Source organism: Habropoda laboriosa, unplaced genomic scaffold (genome assembly GCF_001263275.1).
Source record: "Habropoda laboriosa isolate 0110345459 unplaced genomic scaffold, ASM126327v1 scaffold57, whole genome shotgun sequence".
Lineage (NCBI taxonomy): Eukaryota > Metazoa > Arthropoda > Insecta > Hymenoptera > Apidae > Habropoda > Habropoda laboriosa.
Window position 1 is genome coordinate 3,139,322 of NW_017100229.1, and position 24,123 is coordinate 3,163,444.

Here is a 24,123-nt window from a genome sequence, read left to right on the forward strand (position 1 = left end):
ATGAATGGAAGAAACAATATGCGAGAAAGAGAGAATAAACTATCGAGAAGATGTATAGTTTCTTAATTTTCATAATCACTCGTGGAAATCGTTATTTTTAGTAAGTCCCGTTGATCGATCGATCGTCAGAGAGATTCGTGACGCGTGTGTATTCGCTGTGACGATCGATTATACGAACGATCTCACGGACAGACCGTGAAATCGGCGTAATGTCGTGGTTAGTACAAGAAATTGTAATTTCGAGGTATAAAACTAGAATCGTGTCCCGTTGAACGTCGTGAAACCTGTCGTGATTAACAATGGAAAATCGAAGGAAAGTAAAGAGAGAGAGAGTGATGAACCACAGATGAACGTGAAAGAAACGGAAGAGTTTTGTTCATCGATCGCAGTAACACACATATATACACACAGTAGAAAGAGAAAGAAAAAAGAACGGTCGTCGTGAAGAAATAATAGAGAGATCGTTCTCGTGACGACTTGGATAAAAAAGACGGACGCGAAGAAAGAGAAGAAGAGGGGAAAAGTGAGAAGTGAAGGAGAATAAAAACGAAGCTTTTGAGAGCCGAGTGATCGAGCAAGTGTTTGGCTGTGCAAGTAGAATAGAACAGAGACAGAAAGTGAGTGAGCGAGAGAGAGAGAGAGAGAGAACGTGAGATTTGAGAGAAAGAATGAGAGAAGGGTGTGAACGAGAGAGACAAAAAAAAGATTCAGATGTTTAATCGAAGTCAGCGAAAGTATACAAACAACTACACTGTTACCCTTCTGTGGATATGTGTTTCAACTCCTCCCCCTCTCTTTCAATGGTCTAACACGTGTCGGCCTACACGTGCCTCTCCTTTCAAATCACCACGATCTCTGCTTTTTAATTGATTGAAAGAAAATAAATAAATAAATAAAAGGGAGTGTGTGTATGCGCGCATGCGAGAGAACAAGAACGAGTGTGTGAGTGAACGAGAGAGAAAGAGAGAGTGAGAGAGAGGACATCGCGAGAAGGAACAAACGGGAGAAACAAAAAAAAAGGGAGAAAAAGATTACACACACATACACAGGTTCGTGTACGAATACTGTAGCTGATTATACATTGACATTTTCGCTGCTTCGACAAGCTACAGTCTACCATGTATATATTTTCATTAATGTATGTATAATAAAAAAGTATATTCGAGAATAACTGTTGGCTCTCCCATGTTTCAACACGTGCGTATATTCTACAATCGTTCGAATTTTCTACGTTTTCCAATATTAAACGAGAACACTTTTTCTCCATGGTAACCCTACTTGTGCATTCATACATTCCCAATGATCCTCCCGCGTTATGCGAATGCACACTTATATTCAAATTTTACGACTGTCGATTGTTTGAATAATAACGAGAGAGGAATCACGTATTCGAACCGAGCGCGGTAGATCGATCCAACTATGAATGAAGCGCGCGTACTTTTTCGTTGAATGAACTTACGCACGTTGTGTGGTCACGTGACGCACGCGCGTTGCCTAGCAACGCGGTCCATTCCTGTGTCGCATGGCCGCCAACCAATCCGACGCTTAGCCGCGCTAACCGTACAGTACTGCGTATCGTTACCGTTCAAATCTAATATCTTTCCTCCTATTTTCTATGAAATTTCTTAAAGAAGTTTTGTTCGTTAATTATTCAATCGTACAAATTCGATCGAACAAAGTGTCACCGCTGAAAGTACGAGGTTTCTTTTAAAACAGGTTCAAAAGGGTTAAGCTACGAACGTAACCTCAAATCAATAGGATAACCGTGCTTTGAGATTTTTAACATTTGCATTCGATAGAAAGATTGTTGTTTTATGTATTCGAGATGATCTACGAGGAAAAGTTTAAAAGAAAGAAATAATACTACGAGGTTTTCTCGTGATTCTACGACGAGAGGTAAACATAACCTATCTTTAATATCAAATACACGATGAGTAAGTACAGGAGGAAAGAATCCTCGAGCGAAGACAGCGATAGCGAGGAGGAGAGACGTAAAAAGGATATCAAGGAGCGTGATGAATTCGCCAATCGACTTAAAGCGAAAGATGAGAGCAAGATACGAAAGGTGGCTATGCCGGCTGGCTCAGGAGCAGGTAAACCATATCACTCTACAAGCATGAATATTGTATTTCGTTTAACATATCATCCTAATAAAGATCGTTTTTATTCAACTATTTCCTATTACTTTCACTTCTGTAATTTCTCATTCAACGATGCATTCTACTCGATTTTCCCAACGTGAATGTTACTTTTTTTAAACAGCCGAGGCAGCCAAGAGACTCAAACTTATGGAAACGGATATGCGGGAGAAATTGGTGCCGAAATTGCGTGTCGAATCACGACGAAAATACTTGGAGAAACGTAAAGAGGATAAAGTAGCCGAATTGGAGGCTGATATAATCGACGACGAATATTTATTCGAGGAAGAAGTGTAATATTTCGCAGCTGTATTATATTCAAAAAAATTATACGATATTTCACTTTAATTCTTACGCTATTGTAGATTAACGGACCGCGAGAAGAAGGAACGGGAACATAAGAAACAATTACTCCAATTAGCGAAAGAACATGAGAAAGCTAGGGAACTGGAAAGGGTGCAGCGTTATCATATGCCCTTGGAGAAGGGTAAATTGGAACCAGAACCTGAAGTGCAGGACAATGAACCGCCGCAATCTGAACAAAGCAAATGGGAGTCCGATCAGATGTCGTCCGCTGTCTTTCGATTCGGTGCGAAAGACAGGAAAGGTGTGCTAGAATTTGTATACGCTAAGAAGAATATAACACGAGAACTGTGTTTTATATTACACGAAACAAATGAAAAAATGAAATTCCACAATTTAGCATAGTTTCGATCACTTGCAGCGCAACAGGATTACGATCTTTTGCTGGAGGACGAGGTGGAATTCGTCCAGGCACTTCGTATGCCTGGCAGCGAGAAGGACAAAAGACGCGGAGAGAGTCCACCGGCCCAAGTGAAGGCTTTGCAAACTATACACGAGACGAAAAAGAGTTTACCGATCTATCCTTTTAGAAACGATTTGATTCAGGCTATCAAAGATCACCAGGTACATCGAGTGATTACCAGGGATGGAATGGAGTACCTCGCAAATAGATTCCATCCCTAGTGACTACGTTTGAGTCGTTAATTGAAGAACGAAGAATCTCTACATATCTCACTGAAAATTTCGTTCGCATAGGTGTTAATCATCGAGGGAGAAACAGGTTCGGGAAAAACCACCCAGATTCCGCAATACTTGTACGAGACTGGTTTCGCGGAGAATAATAAAATAATCGGGTGTACACAGCCACGCAGAGTGGCCGCTATGTCCGTAGCAGCGAGAGTTGCTCACGAAATGGCCGTGAAATTGGGCAACGAAGTGGGCTACGCGATTCGTTTCGAAGATTGTACCTCTCATCGTACTCGTATTAAATATATGACAGATGGTACGCTTCATCGTGAGTTCCTCAGCGAACCTGACTTGGCTTCTTACAGGTATTCAGATAGAAACTTGTTTATAATTGATTTTTTATCAGTCGAAAGTTCCACTAATCTCGTCGATTTTAGCGTTATGATAATCGACGAGGCCCACGAGCGTACTTTGCACACTGACATATTGTTTGGATTGGTAAAAGATATCACCCGGTTTCGACCTGACTTAAAGCTCCTAATTTCGTCGGCTACGTTGGACGCTACGAAGTTCAGCGAGTTCTTCGACGACGCTCCAATATTTCGGATACCTGGTCGACGTTTCCCCGTTGACATTTACTATACCAAGGCACCTGAAGCGGATTACATCGACGCCTGTGTGGTCTCTATTCTTCAGATACACGCTACTCAACCGTTTGGCGATGTACTTGTATTTTTAACAGGTACTTTATTATTTAATCATTCCAACTGATGAGTTATTTAATAATTAATCGATATACAGGCCAAGACGAGATAGAAACGTGTCAGGAAATGTTACAAGAGAGGGTGAGACGATTGGGTTCGAAATTAGCGGAACTGTTGATCTTACCCGTTTATGCGAATCTTCCAAGCGACATGCAGGCGAAGATATTTCAACCTACCCCTCCAGGAGCAAGAAAAGTATATAAGAATATTGTATTCTTGGCTAAAGAATACCGTCAATCATTATTTCCATTTATTAATATGAATTTAATTGCAAATTCTATAGATAGTTTTGGCTACCAACATTGCGGAAACGTCGCTAACGATAGACAATATAGTGTACGTGATAGATCCTGGATTCGCTAAACAGAACAACTTTAACTCTCGTACAGGCATGGAAAGTTTAATGGTAGTACCTATCAGTAAAGCCTCTGCCAATCAGAGAGCTGGTAGAGCTGGAAGAGTAGCTCCAGGCAAGTGTTTCCGCCTGTACACTGCCTGGGCTTATCAACACGAGTTAGAAGACAACACTGTGCCTGAGATTCAGAGGATCAATCTTGGTAACTTGGCGTGAACATCGTTTACCTTCATCTTTCAACTCCTTGCATTCGAATCGTGTTCTAAATCATCGTTTGGAATACTGAATCTGTCCTATTTAAAAACAGTACATTTTATAGATGTTCTTCATTTTCTAGCAATGTAAGGATTTGATCTAATGCAATAATTAATCACAGGCAATGCAGTGCTGACTCTGAAGGCGCTTGGAATAAACGATTTGGTCCATTTCGATTTCCTCGATCCACCGCCACACGAGACTCTGGTTCTAGCTCTGGAACAGCTGTACGCTTTGGGTGCGTTGAACCATCGTGGAGAATTGACGAAACTTGGTCGTAGAATGGCCGAGTTCCCTTTGGATCCTATGATGGCGAAAATGTTGCTGGCCAGTGAGCAGTATCGTTGTTCAGAGGAAGTGGCCACGATCGCCGCTATGTTGTCCGTGAACGGAGCCATCTTCTATAGGCCCAAAGACAAGATCATCCACGCAGACACCGCAAGGAAGAATTTCCACGTGCCTGGTGGTGATCATTTAACGTTGTTGAACGTGTACAATCAGTGGCAACAAAGTGACTTTAGTACGCATTGGTGCTACGAGAATTTCATTCAGCACCGGTCGATGAAGAGAGCCAGAGACGTTAGGGAACAGTTGGTTGGACTTATGCAACGAGTAGAGATGGAATTGGTCTCGGGGATCACGGAAACGGTGAACATTAGGAAGGTAACGATAATTCAAATTATATGTTAAACTGTACAAAGTAAGTGTTTTATCTTCCATTATATAATTACGGATACATTAAGAACGATAATGAAAGATAAAAGAATTTACGTTGTAAATTAAAGGAAATGGTAAATGGTTGAATTTTAGGCTATCACGGCTGGATATTTCTATCATGTGGCGCGATTATCTAAAGGAGGACATTATAAGACTGCGAAACATAATCAGACTGTGTCAATTCATCCTAACAGTTCACTGTTTCAAGAGCTACCACGTTGGTTGCTTTATCACGAGCTAGTTTTCACCACGAAAGAGTTTATGCGACAAGTGAGTGACGGAAATACGAATATAAGAAGTATTAAATATTTTTAAAATCATTCTTCTTTTATGTTCACAGGTGACTGAGATCGAAAGTAAGTGGCTTTTAGAGGTAGCACCTCATTATTACAAGCCGAAAGAGCTGGAGGACTCGACGAATAAAAAAATGCCAAAAGTCGCGGGTAGATCGCGGCCAGATGGTACAAACTAAACGTTTAATTGATATAGTTAAGTAAGTACAACTCCGTGGCTTGTATAAAAATACATTGTACAAAAAGCGTAACTTTTGCAACGTTATTTTTTAAACAAAAAATCAAATAAAATCGCTGAAACATAGAATAAAATATATCAAGTCATTGTTGACGCTATTTTCGCGAATTTTCTAATTTTTTCGCTCGAATATTGGGATTTTACCGATTATTACGCATTCCCAACAATATCCGGATTTAATTTATTCAATTTTACAATGGAATATTATCTAAGAAATGAGTGTTTCGCAAAAGGAGATGGGTGCGGTGTGTAAGGGAGAAATGGATAGACTGTAAAATGCTATGAAACAATACTGGTAACGTTTTGTAAAATACATTTTGTACAGTTATCTTGCAATAAATATTCGATTTTTTATAAAGTCCTTTCCTTTATTCCTGTCCTGGCCTTGTACCCTCTATATATCATTTGAACAAAAAGAATATTAATTTTTGAATGTTAAATAAAAATTATAAACAATTTCTAGCTAATCTACTGCGTGCAATTGTTAATTTCAAAGCGAAATTAATAAATTGAGTACTTTACTACTTTACTACTTTACTACTTGACTACTTTATCAGTAATGTTAAAGCAATTAAAAATTGATTATAAGTATCAATTAAATATAATTGGGATGACGAGCATAGGACTACCGTAATGAGTTAGACAAGGATAGAAAAAAATTACGAGCAAGACTAACGCCATCTAGCGTTAGGTGACGCGAACTACCATTTCTTAATAGGAGCACATCATATAAACAGAGGTATTAGACAAGGAAAGCACTAGTGTGCGACAAGGACAGAGAGAGAACGCTTCCTATTGGCTGGCGGGCCGGTGAGCTCTACCTTTCAGGCCCTAAATCAAGCCGATCGATGAAAAATCGTTAATAACTCATTAATTAGGATCATTTTGTGAACTTTTAGTATTGAAGAATGAAGCGTGGACCTTCAGCATCTTTCACATATAATTTTTAAGGCTCTAGGACCTTTCTATAATTAGTTATTAATTATTATTATTAGCATTGTCGGGAACGATCCGACAGTACCTTACGGTTTTTCATTAATATCATTGTTCAGGGTAAATTGCCGGTAAAATTATCACATACATCTGAAAGGGAGCTCCTTTGGCTACATTCTCCTGTAATTCTTATTAACATATCCCTTGCGGTTCGATAGTTATTTAATATTCTTTGGGTGAGTATCGCACCCGTCGCATTCAAGCTTAGCACATTTTCGTTATTTCAATAGATATGCGTGACAAACTATGCACTTTTGAGCATAAAGAATGTAGAATGGACTTTTATCAACATTCTCCAATCATTTTCGTAGCCGTATGGAATGTGGTTTATGAGATATTAGCAATTGTTTATAACAGTTGACTATACTCGAGTACGATGTATAGGGAACGCTCTCATATAATATTTAGTAACTAGTAAACTAAACGGAATATGTTAACAAAACTTACATGGGAATGTAGCTAAAGAAGTTGCCTTTCAAACGCATATAATTAGTTGTATGAGAATTTAGGGGAAAGCTATGAAATTATTGAGAAACCGCAAAGACGCTCGACGGTATGCGGTATCGTTCCCGACATCCCGTACTAAATTGTTAATAACTAATTATCGAAAGGATCTAGAGCATTAAAACCTACACGTGAAAGTTGCTGAAGGCTCGCGCTTCATTCTTCAATATCAAAAGCTGACAAAATCTTCCTAATTATCGAGTTATTAACGAGTTTTCTCTATCCGATTTGATGTTGCGTAAGCGACTTTAGTATCGGTCCCGATATTAATATCAATAACTAATTATTGCAAGGTCCTAGAGCCTTAAAAATTATACGTGAAAGTTGCTGAAAGTCCACACTTCATTCTTCAATTCTAAAAGTTCACAAAATCATAGTAATTATTGAGTGATTAGTGATTTTTCCCTGGCCGACTTGACGTAGAGCAAGGGACTGTCCTACCCTTCCCGATATTAATATTAATAACTAATTATTTAAAGGTCCGAGAGCCTTAAAAATTATACGTGAAAGTTTCTGAAGGTCTACACTTCATTCTTCAATACTAAAAGTTTACAAAAACGTCGTAATTATCGAGTTATTAATGATTTTTCTCTGTCCGACTTGGTGTGGCGTAAGCGATCGCCGTATCGGTCCCGATATTAATATTAATAACTAATTATCGAAAGGTCCTAGAGCCTTGAAACTTATACGTGAAAGTTGCTGAATGTCCACACTTCATTCTTCAATACCAAAAGTTTACAAAAACATCGTAATTATCGAGTTATTAATAATTTTTCTCTGTCCGACTTGGTGTGGCGTAAGCGATCGCCGTATCGGTCCCGATATTAATATTAATAACTAATTATCGAAAGGTATGATTTTTCGTCGACCGGTTTGATGATGCGTAAGCGACTGCCGTATCGGTCCCGATATTAATATTAATAACTAATTAGCGAAAGGTCCTAGAGCCTTGAAACTTATACGTGAAAGTTGCTGAATGTCCACTCTTCATTCTTCGATACTAAAAGTTCACAAAATCGTCCTAATTATCGAGTTATTAATGATTTTTCACCGGACCACGTGGCTGGGGCCCCGGGAGATGGAGCATGGCGGCCCGCCAGCCAATGGGAAGCGTTCTCTCTCTCTGTCCTTCTCGCACACTAGTGCTTTCCTTGTCTAATACCTCTGTTTATATGATGTGATCCTATTAAGAAATGGTAGTTCGCGTCACCTAACGCTAGATGGCGTTACTCTCGCCCGCTGTTTTCTTCTGTCCTTGTCTAACCATGTTGCTCTCCTTGTCTAACACACGGCACAATTGTTATCCTTGTCTACACCTATTCCTTTCCTTGTCTAACTCATTACTCTAGCCGTATCCTTATCTACCGTTACACGTTTCATTGTCGAACTCGTTTCTCCAGCGTTATCCTCGAATAACTTATTAATTTAATACTTCCAATATTTATAAACTACCATTTAAAATGTTATTTAACAAGAAACAATAATTATTCTGTACTTAAAGTTCTCGAAAATAAAGCAGAAACATTCTTTCACTGTCTACGTTATTAGTAACGTTGAAGCAATGAAAAGTTTGATTAAACGTAAGAATTTGAAACTGCTTGCTATACGCAATTATACTCCAATTTACAATAACTATTATCAAAAGAGAAAAATTCAACGAATTTCCATTTAAAAAGTCAACTAACCTGATAATATTACACTTCCTTCCCGACGATGCTCTCGATCCTTCCCCTACGAACGCCGGCAGCAGACTGACAAGGACAGAACAATCCCTCTGGTCTTTCTTACAACTCCGAAAATCTGAAATTGTCCCAATTCCTAAACTCTACTTTAAACTATCGAAGCCAAGGCACTCCTCACCGGTCTGTAAAATGGAGAAAATCCCGATGAATCTTCCCTCGCTCCAAGGTGCACCCTCTTAAGTAAACTCTGCACGAAAGATTGTTCGAGTAACGAACGGTTTATCTCCGATACGGTATATCTCCAACAAACATATTCACCGCAGTACACTTTGTTTCCGTTTCAACAGTTCCACCCGCTCTCCTCGTTATTTAAAGCCCCCCTCCCCTAGATAAATAAAAGAATTGCCGCACAAAGGATACGTAGCGCGGAGAGGTATAATGAAACGGAGTACTATGATATACTGCCGCGCATGTAAAAAATAACTTTACAAATCACCCTGTGACACAATAGACATTACGGTAATGACAAGCTGCGTGCATACGAGGGTGGACAATGTGTTCGAACGTGAAAGAAAAACAGCCATCCTATAGATAACAGTTCCCTAAAGGTACAGCCTGTCGTTCCACCGAGTAGGGTGAAATTTTCCGTCGCGATGAAAATTACGCTTTGAACGGTATTCGTGAACGAATAGAAACGAACGCTGTTCAACTCGCCGCGGTAGACCAGTGAGAAGATTCGATGAAATCTGTCTTTCACGTTCCTTTCTTGAAAAATGGCTATCTTACGGCCAGCTTTCAACATACTGACGATCTGCGGATGCTGGAGGCCGTGCTCGTGCCGAACGACACGCGCCAAGGCCGCGTACATCGTTTACACGATGTTCGTGGTACTTTTATTGCACAGCTTCTGCATCTCGCAATTTTTCAACGTGATACTGAACTTGAGAACGGCGGACGAGCTGAGCGAGAGTTTCTACATGTTCATCGCGTCCGTTCTGTCCTGCTGCAAGATCGTCACGCTGCTGACGAACCACGGAAGCATCGAGATCCTCCGGAGGAGACTGGAGGAGGAGCCGTGTAAACCTGTGAGCGCCGAGGAGGCTGTCATACAGAGTAAATTCGACAGAAACATCGGGTAATAGAGTGGACACCGTCGTGCGGGTGGTGTTTCGATTCTTCTATCGTCCTTTCTCTTCTTCTGGTGCTTTAAACGTCGAGGCGTTTCACGGAGAAAAGATATAGAGATACGCGTGCATCGCCATTTGTAGAATATACAAATTTTTCTCAGCTCGACTTTGTTTGCTTTTGTTATCTTCTAGGCGTATGGAAGTTGTTTGCAACGCTGTGACTTCGAGGTTTGCGACAGAGTAGAAAGGACAGCGAAGGGAAATAATTGACGTGCAAAGAAGGATGAACTTCATTTTTTTTTTTTATTATTTCTTAGACATAAGGAGGTGCGGTAGGAGAACTTGCCGAAGACGATTAATTTTCTTTCCTTTTTAATTATTCCATAGGCGTGCAGAAATAAGTTTGCCGTTGTTACGGACCGCTACGCACGTGACTTAGATTTTTGCGGTAGAGTAGAAAGAGCAGCACGGTGAGAAAAGTGAATGAAAATTGCAACACATTAGCACGAGCGTTAAGGGCTTGAAGGATCGAAGGAGAAGGGAAAGGACGTTTCTCTCGATAGCCTCGATTGCAACACACTTTAAGAGAAAGAAAGAGAAAAGTTATACGTTTAGACTAAAATCTTCGTGACTTGGAGCTTTACAGATGCTTTACAGGTCGGTGACGATTTACTACACGATTCTGGTGGAACTCACGGTCCTCTGTATGATCCTCTCTTCGTTGCTCGGCGACTTTAACGAGCGGGAACTGGCGTACAGAGCCTGGCTGCCCTTCGATTACTCTCTGCCAACTTACTATTACATCGCGTACGTTCATCAGATCGTCGCGCTGATCGGTACGTCGCTTTCGAACGTCGCCTGCGACGTGATCATCTGCGGGTTGCTCGTTCACGCTTGCGGCCAACAGGAGATTCTCAAGCACAGAATGAAGGAGATGACGCAGGAACAGAGGCCGAATATCGGGAAAATCGTTCGTTTCCACGATTATCTTTACGGGTTAGTCCCTCCGGATGTACGATCTTCTTTGTTACACCGAGGCACCGAATTAGTCGATCGTAACGTCTGAAAAATAATCGATCTAGACGTTACTTGCACTTTTTCTGTTTTATTGACGATGAAAGAAACATTCTTACATTCTTCGAAGAATTTCTCTTCTTAAAAGATTGATACGTGAGGTCCGAAAGGTTGGCGACCGCTTAATTAAGATGGGACGTATCTGAACGCAGGTACGTTTTCACGATGCAAGAGAAGTTCAGATGGATAATAGGCGTGCAGCTTTTATCGAGCACGCTGGTAGTGTGTTTCATCCTGTACGAATTGGCGAACACGCCTCCAATCAGCTCCAAGTACCTGCAATTTGTCCTGTACCTGGCCTGTATGATGACGCAGATCTTCTTTTACTGCTGGTACGGCGAGCAGTTGAAACTGAAGGTACTGATTAATCTCGTCGATTACAATTTCCCTGGTTCTCACGTTTCGCCCTATCATTCAGAGCGTCGAGATTGTGCGCACGATCTTCGAAATGGATTGGATACCTCTCCAGAACGGTATCAAGAAGGATTTGATAGTCGTGGCGAGAAGAGCGATGATCCCGATCGAGTTGACCTGCGCGTACATGTTCACCATGGACTTGAACACCTTCGTCAGCGTCAGTGAACATTTCAAAGAAATTTCGCAGAGAGATGTTTCCTCTCGGTACCTTAACGCTGTGTTTGCCTGATTTACAGCTGTTGAAAATGTCCTACTCGACGTACAATCTGCTTGAAAGGAGGAGCGACAAGTAACGTTGGAGATGCAAGATTATTTTTGCAGCTAGATCGACAGAATCGAGGACCTTGCAGCTGAAAATTAACCCTTTCGCTGCGGTAAATTTTAGTACGCGACGCGCGTCACAGATTCAGATGTTCCAGAAAATTTCTTGAATTTCTATTTTTAACTTCGTCTCGTCGAATTAACGCTTGAGTGAATGTTGAAGTGCGCCAAAGGGCTCGAATAGAACACAGTGCGAGCAAATTTTCAAAGCGCCGATAGCAGTGAAAGGGTTAAAGGGAGTTGACAAGTTTTCCTTTCTATCTCTGGCGAATTTTTTCAATCTGCAGCTCTGTCAACAATTCTAAAATAAATCGCTCGTTTGCTGTCCAATCTGCACCGAGCAACGTAGAATTTTCTCTGGAAGTAGTGAAATAAATCCGTAAAAAGAAGGTATCGTACCTACTTGTATACACTCGTTGTCCCATTCTCCAAGAGGCTTCTCCGTGAAATAATAGAAACTTCCTTTCCTCCACGTTTCGCTGTTCCACTTGTGAATTAAATAGAGCGAAATCGGCCGGAAATGGTACAGTTCGAGGGATCTAGAAGTAAATAGGCAAAGGGGAAAAAGGAAAAGTTCGTGTACGATAATAACGACGGGGGACAGATAGTACGCTTATTTCGTCGAACACAAAGAATATTGATGCTTCCACCCCTCCGCTCTCCTCGTTCACAAGCGTTTTATACAGGGTGTCTCGTAACTCCTCGAACACCCGGAAATAGGGGGTTGCAGGGGTGGCTCTGAACAACTGTTTCCTTTACCAAAATGTTGTTTGATTCCGACTAATTTATACAAACGTGGGAATGAGAAACGTGACGTGCAAAGTGAAAATTTTTTGACAGCGATCGATAACCGAGAAGTCACGCGTACGCATTTGTTCGCTCGCACGGGTGCATCTCTGTTCGGCCGTCCCTGAGCGCGGGCTCTACGCACGCTCTGATTGGCTAGTGTTTTTCGTTAATAATTCAAAAACGAAGCTTCAACCAACATTTTGGTAATGGAAAAAGTTGTTCAGAGTCACCCCAGTAACACTCCATTTTCGGGTGTTCGAGGAGTTACGGGACACCCTGTATATTCGTGGATCTCGTCGACTCGCTTTCTTCGGCGTTAATTCGAGAGAAACACCGTGAAGCACAGGTGGTTTTTTCCATTGAAAAATTGAAAAATTGAAAAATTCCTAATCAACCGCTAAACCTTCTTCGACCTTCTTCGAAGAGAGGAGAGGAGAGGAAGGATGGATACTCTAAGCTGGACGTTCAAGCTTCTGACGGTGAACGGTATTCTGGCACCGTCCGCTTTCATGTCTCAGTGGCAGACGATTTTGTACGGGATGTACATGTTCTTCATGGTGTCGATGCTCTACGCGATGGAGTGCTGCCTGATCTTGGGCATGATATTCAACGTGGACAGTCAGGAGGATTTCAGCGAGAATCTGTATATCACGTTGATACTGATGTGCAGCTGTTGCAAAATCTACATGCTGGTCACTTCTGCGAAGGGGATCAAAGTTATGGTGGACGTCCTTCGAGAGGAGCCTTTCGTGCCTATGAACAGAGAAGAGAACGAGATTAGAGTGAGATTCGAGGAGAAAATCGAGAGTAAGTGAGAGAAGGCGATCCAATGATTAACTATTGTTGAAATAGACGGGAAATAAATCCCATTAGTGTACATGTGTAAATTATTTCTGACCAATGAGAATTATGCGATCGAGAATCTAAGTGACATTATTGGGGCGTAGAAATGAACCAATTCAAGAAGCTGTGGACTAGCATTAACGATTAACGATCTTAGGAAGAAACGCGGCGTAACTGTTAAAAGTATACGCGTAAAATGCAAACTTGTTCCACCGTGATTCGTAATTTTATTAGACCGTCAATTAGACTGACGATCTCGAATAGAGAATTATGCAGTAATTGTTTGTCACAGTTGGAACGCTAAGGCTTACACATATTTCCTGGACATCTTGGTAGTCGTTTTATGGATAACATCGTACTTCACGGACTACAGGCGCAGAAAATTCAAATTTCGCGTCTGGTTACCTTACGACACTACTACACAACCTGTCTTCACTCTGATCTACTGTCAACAGATCGTCTGCACGTGGTACAGCGTGAATATTAACGTCATTTGCGACTGCCTGTTCAGCGGCCTGATGATACAGATTTGCTCAATCTTACGGAAGATGAAACCTACTCGGCGAAACTGTGTGCTCGTCACCATAATCAGATATACAAGCCAGTCTCGACAAGAAATTAAACGATACGTTTGATTGGCGCAAATAGTGAACGAGAAGCTTGGAAATGTCTCGAGTATACAGTTCGCGATAAGCACAGGAGCGATATGCTTCAATCTCTATCGAATGTCGGTGATAGAACTCGGTCCAAAGTTTGTGGAAGCGTTAACTATCACAGTATGCTTACTCGCGCAGATATTTTACTATTGTTGGTACGGTAACGATAGAAATTACGATAGAAATTAGTCTAGCTTTTGTCGTAAATTACTTCACGCTTCTTCTTTTCGCAGAGTCTCGAAATTGTGGACAGAGTAACGAACAGTAATATAACCGTGTCGGACGAAAGCTCCAAGAAGATTCTGGTATTGATGATACGACGAGCTTTGGAGCCTGTCGAGTTCACCGGCCTTCGTATCATGTCTGTTAATCTCGAGTCATTCACGTCGGTTAGTATGATATCGATATATCGATGTAGTTTGAAGAAAATTTCCAAGAGACGATCGTCATTTTCTGCGCCGTAAAATCATCTAATTTTGTTTCCAGGGAAAAAGATAATCTTACTCTTTTTCCACGGAAACACCCTCGCTATTAATCTTCCTTTTATCGAATGTTACGTTATGTTCGTTGTAGCTGTTGAAATCCTCCTACGCGGCTTTCAATATGCTCCAGGAAAGAAGGGAAGAGTAATAACGAAAAACTTTCGTTGAAACCGAGCGAACCGAATGCTAAGATCACACATTCGCATAAACGGTGGACGAAAGTTTCTACAGCACTTAGTAATAAATCTTGAGCAAAAATGATAATGACTATGAAAACTACTCACGTCACTATCCTCGTTCTCCACCTTTTCGTCCTATTCACACGGGAATAAAGGACATTTTCTGAACGTTCCGCTTTTCCCTGTCGCTGAATGGCGACCCCACGCCTAATTTATATTTCATCAGAGCCCAGTCAATAGCGAAATATCCGCGAACGCGAAAAACCAGAAGCAGACGATATAGAAAAAAGAGGGTTGCCAGGTGGTTCTTAAAAATACAGCTGACAGCGGGGTTTCAACATTAACAGAAATAATGACACAGCGCGTATCAACTTCCGCGTTCTCCGCCCTTGCCGTGCGTTAAATAATTCTTTCGAAATTGTCTCGCGTTTGATTATTCACTCATGTATCGATCGAAAATCATACGATTCAAAGGGTTTGAAGGGAAAGCATAAATATGATGCCCGGAATGAAAAGCTTCGTGGACCATAATTATGGTTGCATGTTTATTTCAACCAACTCAAAGGATATCGCGATGCTTCTATGCTCGTCGTAAATATATTATATGCTCGTGGATTTCGTCAACCAGTGTTCCAACTGCTTTCATTCGTTATTCGAGTACATTCGACGCCAGATGATAAAAAAGACGCAGAAGACGTTCGATCTTCGCGTAGATAATTGTCAGAATTACGATTCAAGTATGAGATTGGAGAACGATAGAGGATGAACGAGGGAGACAAAATGATGCATCTACTGCAAAAACAACTGCAATTTTGCGCAATGTGCGGTCTCTGGCCACCGCCATCATCAGCTCCGCTGTTTAAAAGATTCGCCTACTCTGTATTCTCGTGGTACACGTTAATACTGGTGTACATCACGGTTTTCAGCCAAATCATGGACCTAATCGTGAACGTGACGACTCAAGACGAGTTTAGCGACAATTTTTACATACTTCTGGCGTGTGCGATATCCTTGCAGAAAGCACAGAGTGTGTTAAACAGTCGTAAGAATGTCCACCGTATGATCGATCTTTTGAACAGCGAACCTTTTCATCCAGAATGTAAGGAGGAAATCGAGATAAGAAGTAGGATCTCCGAGCACGCCAGGTAAGTTCTTCATTTTTATACAGGCTTAATCTCTCCTTTTGTTTTTTTAACGCAACCATGTGTTTTACGAAACGTTCGAAACTCTTAACCTGTTGCCTTGTGACAACGACCGTTTGCAGAAGAAGCTCAACCTATTACGCGATTCTGGTCGAATCGACGGTGATGACTTTGTCTTTCGGTGCACTGTTGAAACCAGAATCACGTCCTTTACCGTATCGAATTTGGCTACCTTGCAATTACACCCCGTTAATTACTTACTGTTCGATTTACACTCTCCAATGTGTGGCACTCGCTCTAAGCGCTATGATGCACGTCGCCTGCGACAGTTTGATCTGCGGCCTGCTGTTACACACTTACGGCCAGATCGAGATCCTCGGTTGTCGTCTGAAAACGATAAAAGAAAACGAGAGTAAGACGTCCAAGTTGTGCGTTCGTTACAACAACCTTATCTATCGGTGCGTAGTGTGAAGCGTTCAAGTTTGAGGAACTTTGCAAGTGTGAAATTTTCTGCACGATAATTGCAGATTCACCGCTATGATAAACGAGCAATTCGAGATGGCGATTTTCACTCAATTCGCGGTGAGTACGCTGGCGATATGCTTCAATCTTTACCTATTAACAGGATCAGATGTGACGCCGATTAGGTATGTGGAAATAATCATGTACAGCAGTTGCATGCTCACGCAAATATTCATTTACTGCTGGTACGGGAACGAAGTTAAGCTGAAGGTTTCTTATTTTCGACATTGTTCATATTTGCTAAATCCTGCATAATTTGTTAACACTTTGTTATCTTGTTTAGAGCCTCGAGATTTCTAATATGATTTTTCACCTCGACTGGACACCGTTCGATAAAGCTACAAAACGAAATATACTAACTATGATGATGCGTGCGTCGTCGCCAATTGAAATCATCAGCGTTCGTGTGCTCTCCGTGAATCTCGATTCGTTCGTCGCTGTCAGTATTGATAAATATCAAAAAACTAATATTTTCCTTTTAAGATACGTCAATTTCTTTCCTCTTCCTTCGAATTTAAAGCGTTTTCCAATTGATCGTGGTAAACCAATTTGAAATATTGTCTTGACCTTAGTTGCTGAAAACTTCTTACTCGGCGTACAACGTTCTCCAACGCGGCGAAGGCTAAGGAACGGTTGGCCAAGCGTTCACCACCGTGGCCGGCGTGCTTCTGGATGGAAGAAATTAACGTGCGGATTAATGCCAGGAGAAAATAGGCCAGGTTTACATAAGCTGAAACAAAACCACGTATATTCTACTACTGGCAGCACTACACTTCAAACTACCGCGTCTCCTTTTGCTCATCCTTCGCTCTATTTTACTTGAAACGAGAATAAAGATGATATCGCTCGCAAGTGGTAATATTTCGTCTGATTCATATTTCAACGTAGCTAAATCAAGTTAATATATCCTGGCTGTGTTTAAAGAAGAAGCGAATCACGCCGTTGCATCATTAACAAAAATAATGACACGTCGCGAACGTACGTATCCCCGAACCACAACTTTTTCGCGCTCCAACGAATTTTTGTATTAGAAAAATCTGCCGATCGTGTAGATAAGATTGCACGTCACTTTTAACCAAACTATTTCCCTCGAAAGAGAGAAAGAAAAAGTATTATATGTTCGTTCCAATGGACGTGCGTATACTTCTCATCACTTCCGCTGTTTGTCACGCATTGCCACAGCTTAGAGAACAATGTACAGAGAGTCATGATAGAATCATGAGCTGGAAGGGTTGAATTTTTATTCTTGAAAATGTAATTACGCGTCTATTATTGACTATTACTATAATGACACGGTTGCCGCCGCCATACAAAGGGTATGTTCCGGTGAAAAAAATAAGCCGATTCGAGGCAGCGCGATGTAAATCGATATCGTCGAGATTATTAATGATATCTCCAATTTCGTGGGAGTGAAAGTGACAGTACAAATATAAAGACACTCGTGTTTTTATGAAAAGAAGTTTCCCCGATGCTGGTACAGCAACGTTCCTTTCAAAACTTTATAATTACTCTATGAAACATGAGCGTACTGAAGTCTACGTCACTTTTGCTCAAAATTTCCGGCTGTTATCTGCCCCATTCGTGGACAACACCGTTCGAAAGGTCTTTGTACAATATCTACGGGGTGTTCTCCTTTCTTCTTCTAAGCAGCCTCGTCCTCTCGCAAATATTAGACGTAGCGATCAACGTGGAGAGCCAGGATGACTTCAGTGACAATTTTTCTGTCACCGCTGTGGTGTTTCTCACGTGGTTCAAGCTTTCCATCCTACTCATACGACGTGGAAACTTTATATTTCTGATCGATACGCTTCAGAACAAGCCGTTTTCACCTGTGGACACGGAAGAGAACGAGATTAGAGCGAAATTCGAGAAGATCACCGAGTAAGTTTGAGTATCATGTAGGAATAGTATAATTTCTTGTAAAGAATTGACAAATTTTACGTACTTTCAAAGTTAAGATTGAGTGATGTTAGTCTCTGGTTTTTTAGATGGAACACGATTGGCTACTGGAGTTTACTATTAATTTCTACGTTCTTTATATACGTGAGATCGCTTTTGATAGATTTTAGTAATAGAAAACTGATGTTTCGAGCATGGATACCCTACGATTACTCCCCTGCGCCCATTTTTATCCTTACCTCCGTCCATCAAGCTATAGCCTCGACGATATGTTGCACTTCGACCGTCACTGTGGATACTCTATACACTGGCTTGTTGATTAATATCTACTGCCAGTTCGAGATACTAGAACATCGTCTAAGGAACGTTAAAACTGAGCAGGATGACTCTGTGAAGCAATGTGCTCAACATCACGATCGTATATACCAGTAAGTTTTCGTTTGCCTTGCGATATTTCAAATTAGTTACATTCGTGATGCAAATTATGACGCAAAAAGTAAAGAATAATTTCTGAGTCACATTTGACAATTTTGTTTTTTTTTGGTAACCGTATTTTCGACGATAAAAAGATTGTGAATTGCAGAATGCAATTTAATTTTATATTTATTTTATATTATTGCAAAGTACAATATTCCAATATTCGAAAAATTTCCAAATTTTGAAAAGAAAATTGTAAAGTAAAGAATTAAAGACAGAAAGAAAGCGAGACAACCCTTTCGTGGAAAATTCACTATGTTGCTTGCAAACTTGCAGATTTTCGAAAAAGGTGAACGAAGAATTCAAACTGATACTGATTTCTCAATTCTGCATAAGCATGTCGGTGATCTGCTTCAATCTTTACCGAATGACACAGATCAAAATGGACACGAAATTCGTCGAAATCATACTCTACTCTTTCTGCACTATCACGCAGATATTTTACTATTGTTGGTACGGCAACGAAGTGAAAGATAAGGTTGATCATTGTCACGATAAGAAAAATACAAAAATCACCCGACAAATTTTCTCCATTTGATCGAATACTTTCCCTCGTAGAGCCTCCAACTTCCATACATGATATTTCACAGCGACTGGACGTCTTTGAACAACAACGTCACCAGAGCACTTTTAATCATGATGAGACGTGCAGTGAGGCCAATAGAGTTCACCAGTATTCACGTTGTCTCTGTGAATCTCGAATCCTTCATGGCAGTCTGTATACCAAATAAACCAAAACGATTCCTCTTTACAGAAAATTCAACATTCTGAGGTATCACCTGTTTCAGGTAATAAAAACTGCGTACTCCGCGTTCAACATGATCCAACAAAGCAAACAATCGTAAGGAACACTTTGTCAACGTAGTAAAACAACGTCTTTCTTCGATCCTTGGGAAAGTCCCTCGAGAAGCACCAATAAATGAAACGAGAAAGAAAAAAAAAGAAGAAGAAAACTGTATATCTTGTGCACATGAAATCACGCAACTCGCCGTTTGTAGATTGCTAGTCTTTCCCATTATCTATCTTGTCGACTGCTCGTCAAGTTTACGTTTAAATATTTACCGCCACTTTTCGCCCCTTATAAGACCATTTATATTTCATGCGGGCATTCTTTGTTATACGGATAAAATGCGACGGAGCGTGCACGTAAAATATCATACCAACAACGCTATTAGAGCTGCAATTATAATGCTCGTCTTCTTACCAGCAATTACAATAACTGTACCTGACAGAGTGAATATCGTTCTACGGAGCATGGTCAGTATCGACGTATTTCTAATCGTTCAGTAGATACGCAGTGCCATGCCAAGTAGGGTCACCCGATGAAATACAACGAAACGCTATAATACTCGAAATAAAGATTGATTTCAGTAAAAAAGAAAAGTGTCCCTTTTTCTATCTATCTCTGAGGAGGAAAACAACAAATACACGTTGAAATGCATATGCACACGTTGCAATTGTCGTTGAAAACTTTGACGATTTGCGGCTACATAAGGCCAACATCGTGGAAGTCACCGGGGCTAAAGCTTCTCTATAACGTACACACGGTTACTGTAGTGGTAGTTCTTAGCACGTTTTTCGTCGCCCAGATATTGGACATTATTTTCAACGTGGAGAATCAAGACGAGTTTAGCGACAATTTCTGCATAACGTGCTGCGTGATGAACAGCCTTGGAAAGTTGTACAGCTTGCTGATAGGACGAGAAATGATCCAAAATTTAATAGACTCGCTACAAAGTGACCCTCTTAGGCCGTTGGACGAAGTGGAGAATGAAATTCGATTGAGACACGAGAAGACAATCGAGTGAGTTTTTCAACAAAATTGTATAAAAAACAAACGATGGAAAATTGAATGGAATGAAAATATCCTGTTGTAGAAAGCTCTCGATGGCCTATACGGTTTGTACAGTACTGAGCGCGACTGGTGTATGGATGTTGTCGGCCATGACGGCATTCAGGATCAGAGAGTTACCCCTTCGAGTATGGTTACCTTTCGATTATAGAGCCACATTGGGTATTTTCAGCCTTACCTACGCTTATCAGTTTGTAACTCTGATATTCATTACTACCGCGATTATGGGTACTGACAATCTATTCAGCGGACTGTTGATCCACATTTATTGCCAATTCGAGATACTCCAACATCGTCTGAAGAGCATTAAACCTGACAGGGAGTACTCTGCGAAACAGTGTGCTTTTCATCATTATCGCATATACAAGTTTGTCTACTATTTTTTTTTTCTTCGTTTACCGTTAAGTAAGAAAAGCTAATTAAATTTGCGAATTTTCAGTTTTTGAAATTAAATCGAAAATTGGAATTAAAATTAATTTTTCTTACCGAGATAGCTGTTTTTATCTGATCAGGGCACGAGTCTGACTCGTTTTTATACGGCAAGGGGTTATAGATAACGGAGGAAACGATGGATTTTTTTTCTGCACGATTAAAGTGGCTCGTTTATGTTACACGTGAAAATTGACGTTTTAAAGAGTGCAATTATGTGACGATATGTATGCGAAAAAGGGGCACGTAGTCTGGAATGATTTCAGATTCGCTGAAATTATAAACGCGAAGTTCAGCATCACGATGGCCACGCAATTTCTGGTGACCACTATGACAATGTGCTTCAACCTCTTTCGACTGACACAGACCAAGGTGTATTCGCAAGTTTTAGCATTGATACCGTTCATGGTCAGTGTGTTCGCACAGATATTTTATTGTTGCTGGTATGGAAACGAGACCAAAGTGAAGGTACGTGATCAAACAGACTTCTTATTCTCAATTTTCCTCTCGTTTCTGTTTCTACGTAATGTTGATTCTCGTAGAGCCTTGAAATTTGCGACACAGTATTCGAAAGCAACTGGACGGCACTGAGCCAGAGCACCAAAAAGACACTCCTGACGATTATGTTACGCTCGTTGAAGCCAATAGAATTCACCGGCGCTTTCGTTTTCCCCGTAAATTTGGAGTCTTTTAAAAGTGTTTGTATCAAAATATATATATTTTTCTTAGCGCACGTTTTACGCGTCCAATACAAAGTAACAATCTTCCAAATAAAATCTATCGCGAACAATAATATACTGGCAGTCCACATTCGTTCCGTATCTTGTCATTTTCTTCTCTATTTTCATATCAATCGCAGTTGGTGAAAACTTCCTATTCGGTATTCAACGTAATCCAGCAAACGTAATCGACCACACACTCCGTAGAAGATTCACCGGTCCAAAATTTGCTGAAAATGTTAGGCACGCGCTCACAGGATTACCCGTGAGTAAACTGTAATAAAGCGTAATTGAAACTGCTCCCAATGTAGTTTTCCTAGAATTCTTCCCGTCTCTCCCTTCATTCTTCGCGTTTCTTTCTCTCTTTCTCGTGCATTGTAGAATTACAAAGTACGTTATAAATACGTGTCTACTTGCAACGAGAATGAAATATAACACTAACAATGGTATTAAGTTATTAAAATATTATTCGCTTTCAGCACGAACTTATGGAAACCAATATTTAGCCAATCAAATGAAATAGAGGCGACAGCAGACGACTCGAGATTGTCAGTATAAAGAAATATTGTTTTTTTTTTTCCTTTGTATATTTAGTCCTCGTTGAAATATAACGAAACGTTTTATTTCAAAACGAGCAATAAAACGAACTGTTAACGGATTTTTTAAAACTACAGTAAATTCGGTAGAGTAAAAATGGAATAAATAGAAAAATGCTGAAGAATCGCCTGAAATCTGACAGGGATAATTTGACGGCTGATTTATTCTTAGATTTGTACGAAATTGTTTGAGTACAGGACTAACGAAGCATCGAGGAACCTGATATTCCAATTTCTCAATCGAATTACACTGGTCCAAGTGCCAGAAAATTCTTCAGGTGTACACACTCAAAATTAGAAAGTGTTACTCGGTTCGTCGACGAATCGGACCGTTTCGAAATAAATTTTCTGGTCTTTTTCCAACCACTTAGCGTAACTGAGAATCTTACTATTTTGTCACTCGAATCGCTTAACTTGTTCATTAATCTGTCGCTCTGAAAGATTTTTCTAACCGAAAAAACGAACCTAAAAATAAATAAGGAATATAACAGACGCAATCAATTTCTGTTAATGACAAGCACCGGGCTATCTATAGTAAACGGAAGCACAGTGGTGATTTGAATGCTTGCAGGAAGAACTGGAACGCTTCTCTCGCGACACATTCTCTTAACCGCCAGACAATTAAATAACAGCTCTGCTTAAAACGCCTGCGAGAATTTGCTTTTTTGGAGGCTTGCAATGTAGTAAATAGTATTCGTAGTAAAAATATTCCCAAGTAAACTAAACAGCAGAAAATATCCGACTAATCTGGCATTTTCAACGATTTTACAGAGGAGAAAAGAGCCTCGAGATTTTTAATATCATTTCCAACTGGACTGGACACCATTCGATAAAGCTGCTAAACGAAATACTCTAACCATGATGATGCGTGCATCGTCTCTGATCGAAATCATCAGCGTTCGTGTGCTCTCCGTGAATCTAGATTCGTTCGTCGCTGTCAGTATAAATAATAATCAAAAAACTAGTACTTCCACGTTGGTTTCGACACAATTTTTCTTTCAAGATACGTCAATTTCTCTGGTCTTCGTTCGAATTTAAAGTGTGTGCTAGACGATCATGAAGCTAATTGAAAATATTGTCTTTATTTAGTTGCTGAACTAAGGAACAGTTGGTCAGGCGATCACCATAATGGCGTGCCTCTGGATGGAAAGGATTAGTAGTAACTTTACATTCACGATGTTACCGCAAAACGTGTAGAATAGTGCCAGACTGATAGAGAAAGTATTTCCTCACGTGTCATTTGTTCTTCTATTCCCTTAACTCGATGAATAAATTTGTCACGACACGATACCGTTTCGAGGATTCAGTTCAGCCCTCCTTTAAACAAAGTACAGAACGTTCAACGTCGCTAGATACTTATATTTCGAACAATACTATCGCCTATTGAAAAATTGTAGCAACTGCTGCAATTGTAGCAAACTACTCACGTCGCTTTCCTCATTCTCCTCTGTTTGATCCCATTGACACGGGAATAAAGACATTTTCCGATAAAATGTTGCCCCCAGTTGGCGACTCCACATCGTGCTCGCCTAATTTATATTTCATCGCAGCATAACTTTTACACGTTCGAACGAATTTTTATATTAGAAAAATCTGCCGATCGAGTAGATAAGATTGCACGTCACTTTTAACCAAACTATTTCCCTCGAAAGAGAGGAAGAAAAAGTATT

At 40.5% G+C, this 24,123-nt stretch overlaps 3 protein-coding genes across 3 annotated transcripts; all 3 read left to right on the forward strand.

The window, feature by feature from the left end:
* Positions 1 to 1,787: 1,787 nt before the first annotated feature.
* LOC108571405 (putative pre-mRNA-splicing factor ATP-dependent RNA helicase DHX16) lies at positions 1,788 to 5,691 on the forward strand. Its single transcript, XM_017933430.1, has 11 exons — positions 1,788 to 2,093; positions 2,263 to 2,431; positions 2,504 to 2,745; positions 2,863 to 3,065; positions 3,198 to 3,493; positions 3,566 to 3,870; positions 3,930 to 4,087; positions 4,176 to 4,449; positions 4,624 to 5,165; positions 5,313 to 5,489; positions 5,560 to 5,691. Exons 1-11 carry the CDS (start codon positions 1,931 to 1,933, stop codon positions 5,689 to 5,691), a joined length of 2,661 nt encoding a protein of 886 aa, XP_017788919.1. The 5' UTR covers positions 1,788 to 1,930.
* A 4,011-nt stretch (positions 5,692 to 9,702) lies between these two features.
* LOC108571252 lies at positions 9,703 to 17,107 on the forward strand. Its single transcript, XM_017933252.1, has 15 exons — positions 9,703 to 10,064; positions 10,714 to 11,052; positions 11,283 to 11,487; positions 11,549 to 11,704; positions 11,784 to 11,836; positions 13,082 to 13,468; positions 13,793 to 14,070; positions 14,149 to 14,276; positions 14,390 to 14,545; positions 14,730 to 14,782; positions 15,744 to 15,962; positions 16,082 to 16,417; positions 16,487 to 16,691; positions 16,765 to 16,920; positions 17,054 to 17,107. Exons 1-15 carry the CDS (start codon positions 9,703 to 9,705, stop codon positions 17,105 to 17,107), a joined length of 3,087 nt encoding a protein of 1,028 aa, XP_017788741.1.
* An 893-nt stretch (positions 17,108 to 18,000) lies between these two features.
* Positions 18,001 to 22,045, forward strand: LOC108571253 (odorant receptor 94b-like). The gene is made up of 5 exons (XM_017933253.1): positions 18,001 to 18,362; positions 18,470 to 18,808; positions 19,134 to 19,335; positions 21,681 to 21,836; positions 21,998 to 22,045. Exons 1-5 carry the CDS (start codon positions 18,001 to 18,003, stop codon positions 22,043 to 22,045), a joined length of 1,107 nt encoding a protein of 368 aa, XP_017788742.1.
* The last annotated feature ends 2,078 nt before the right edge of the window (positions 22,046 to 24,123 follow it).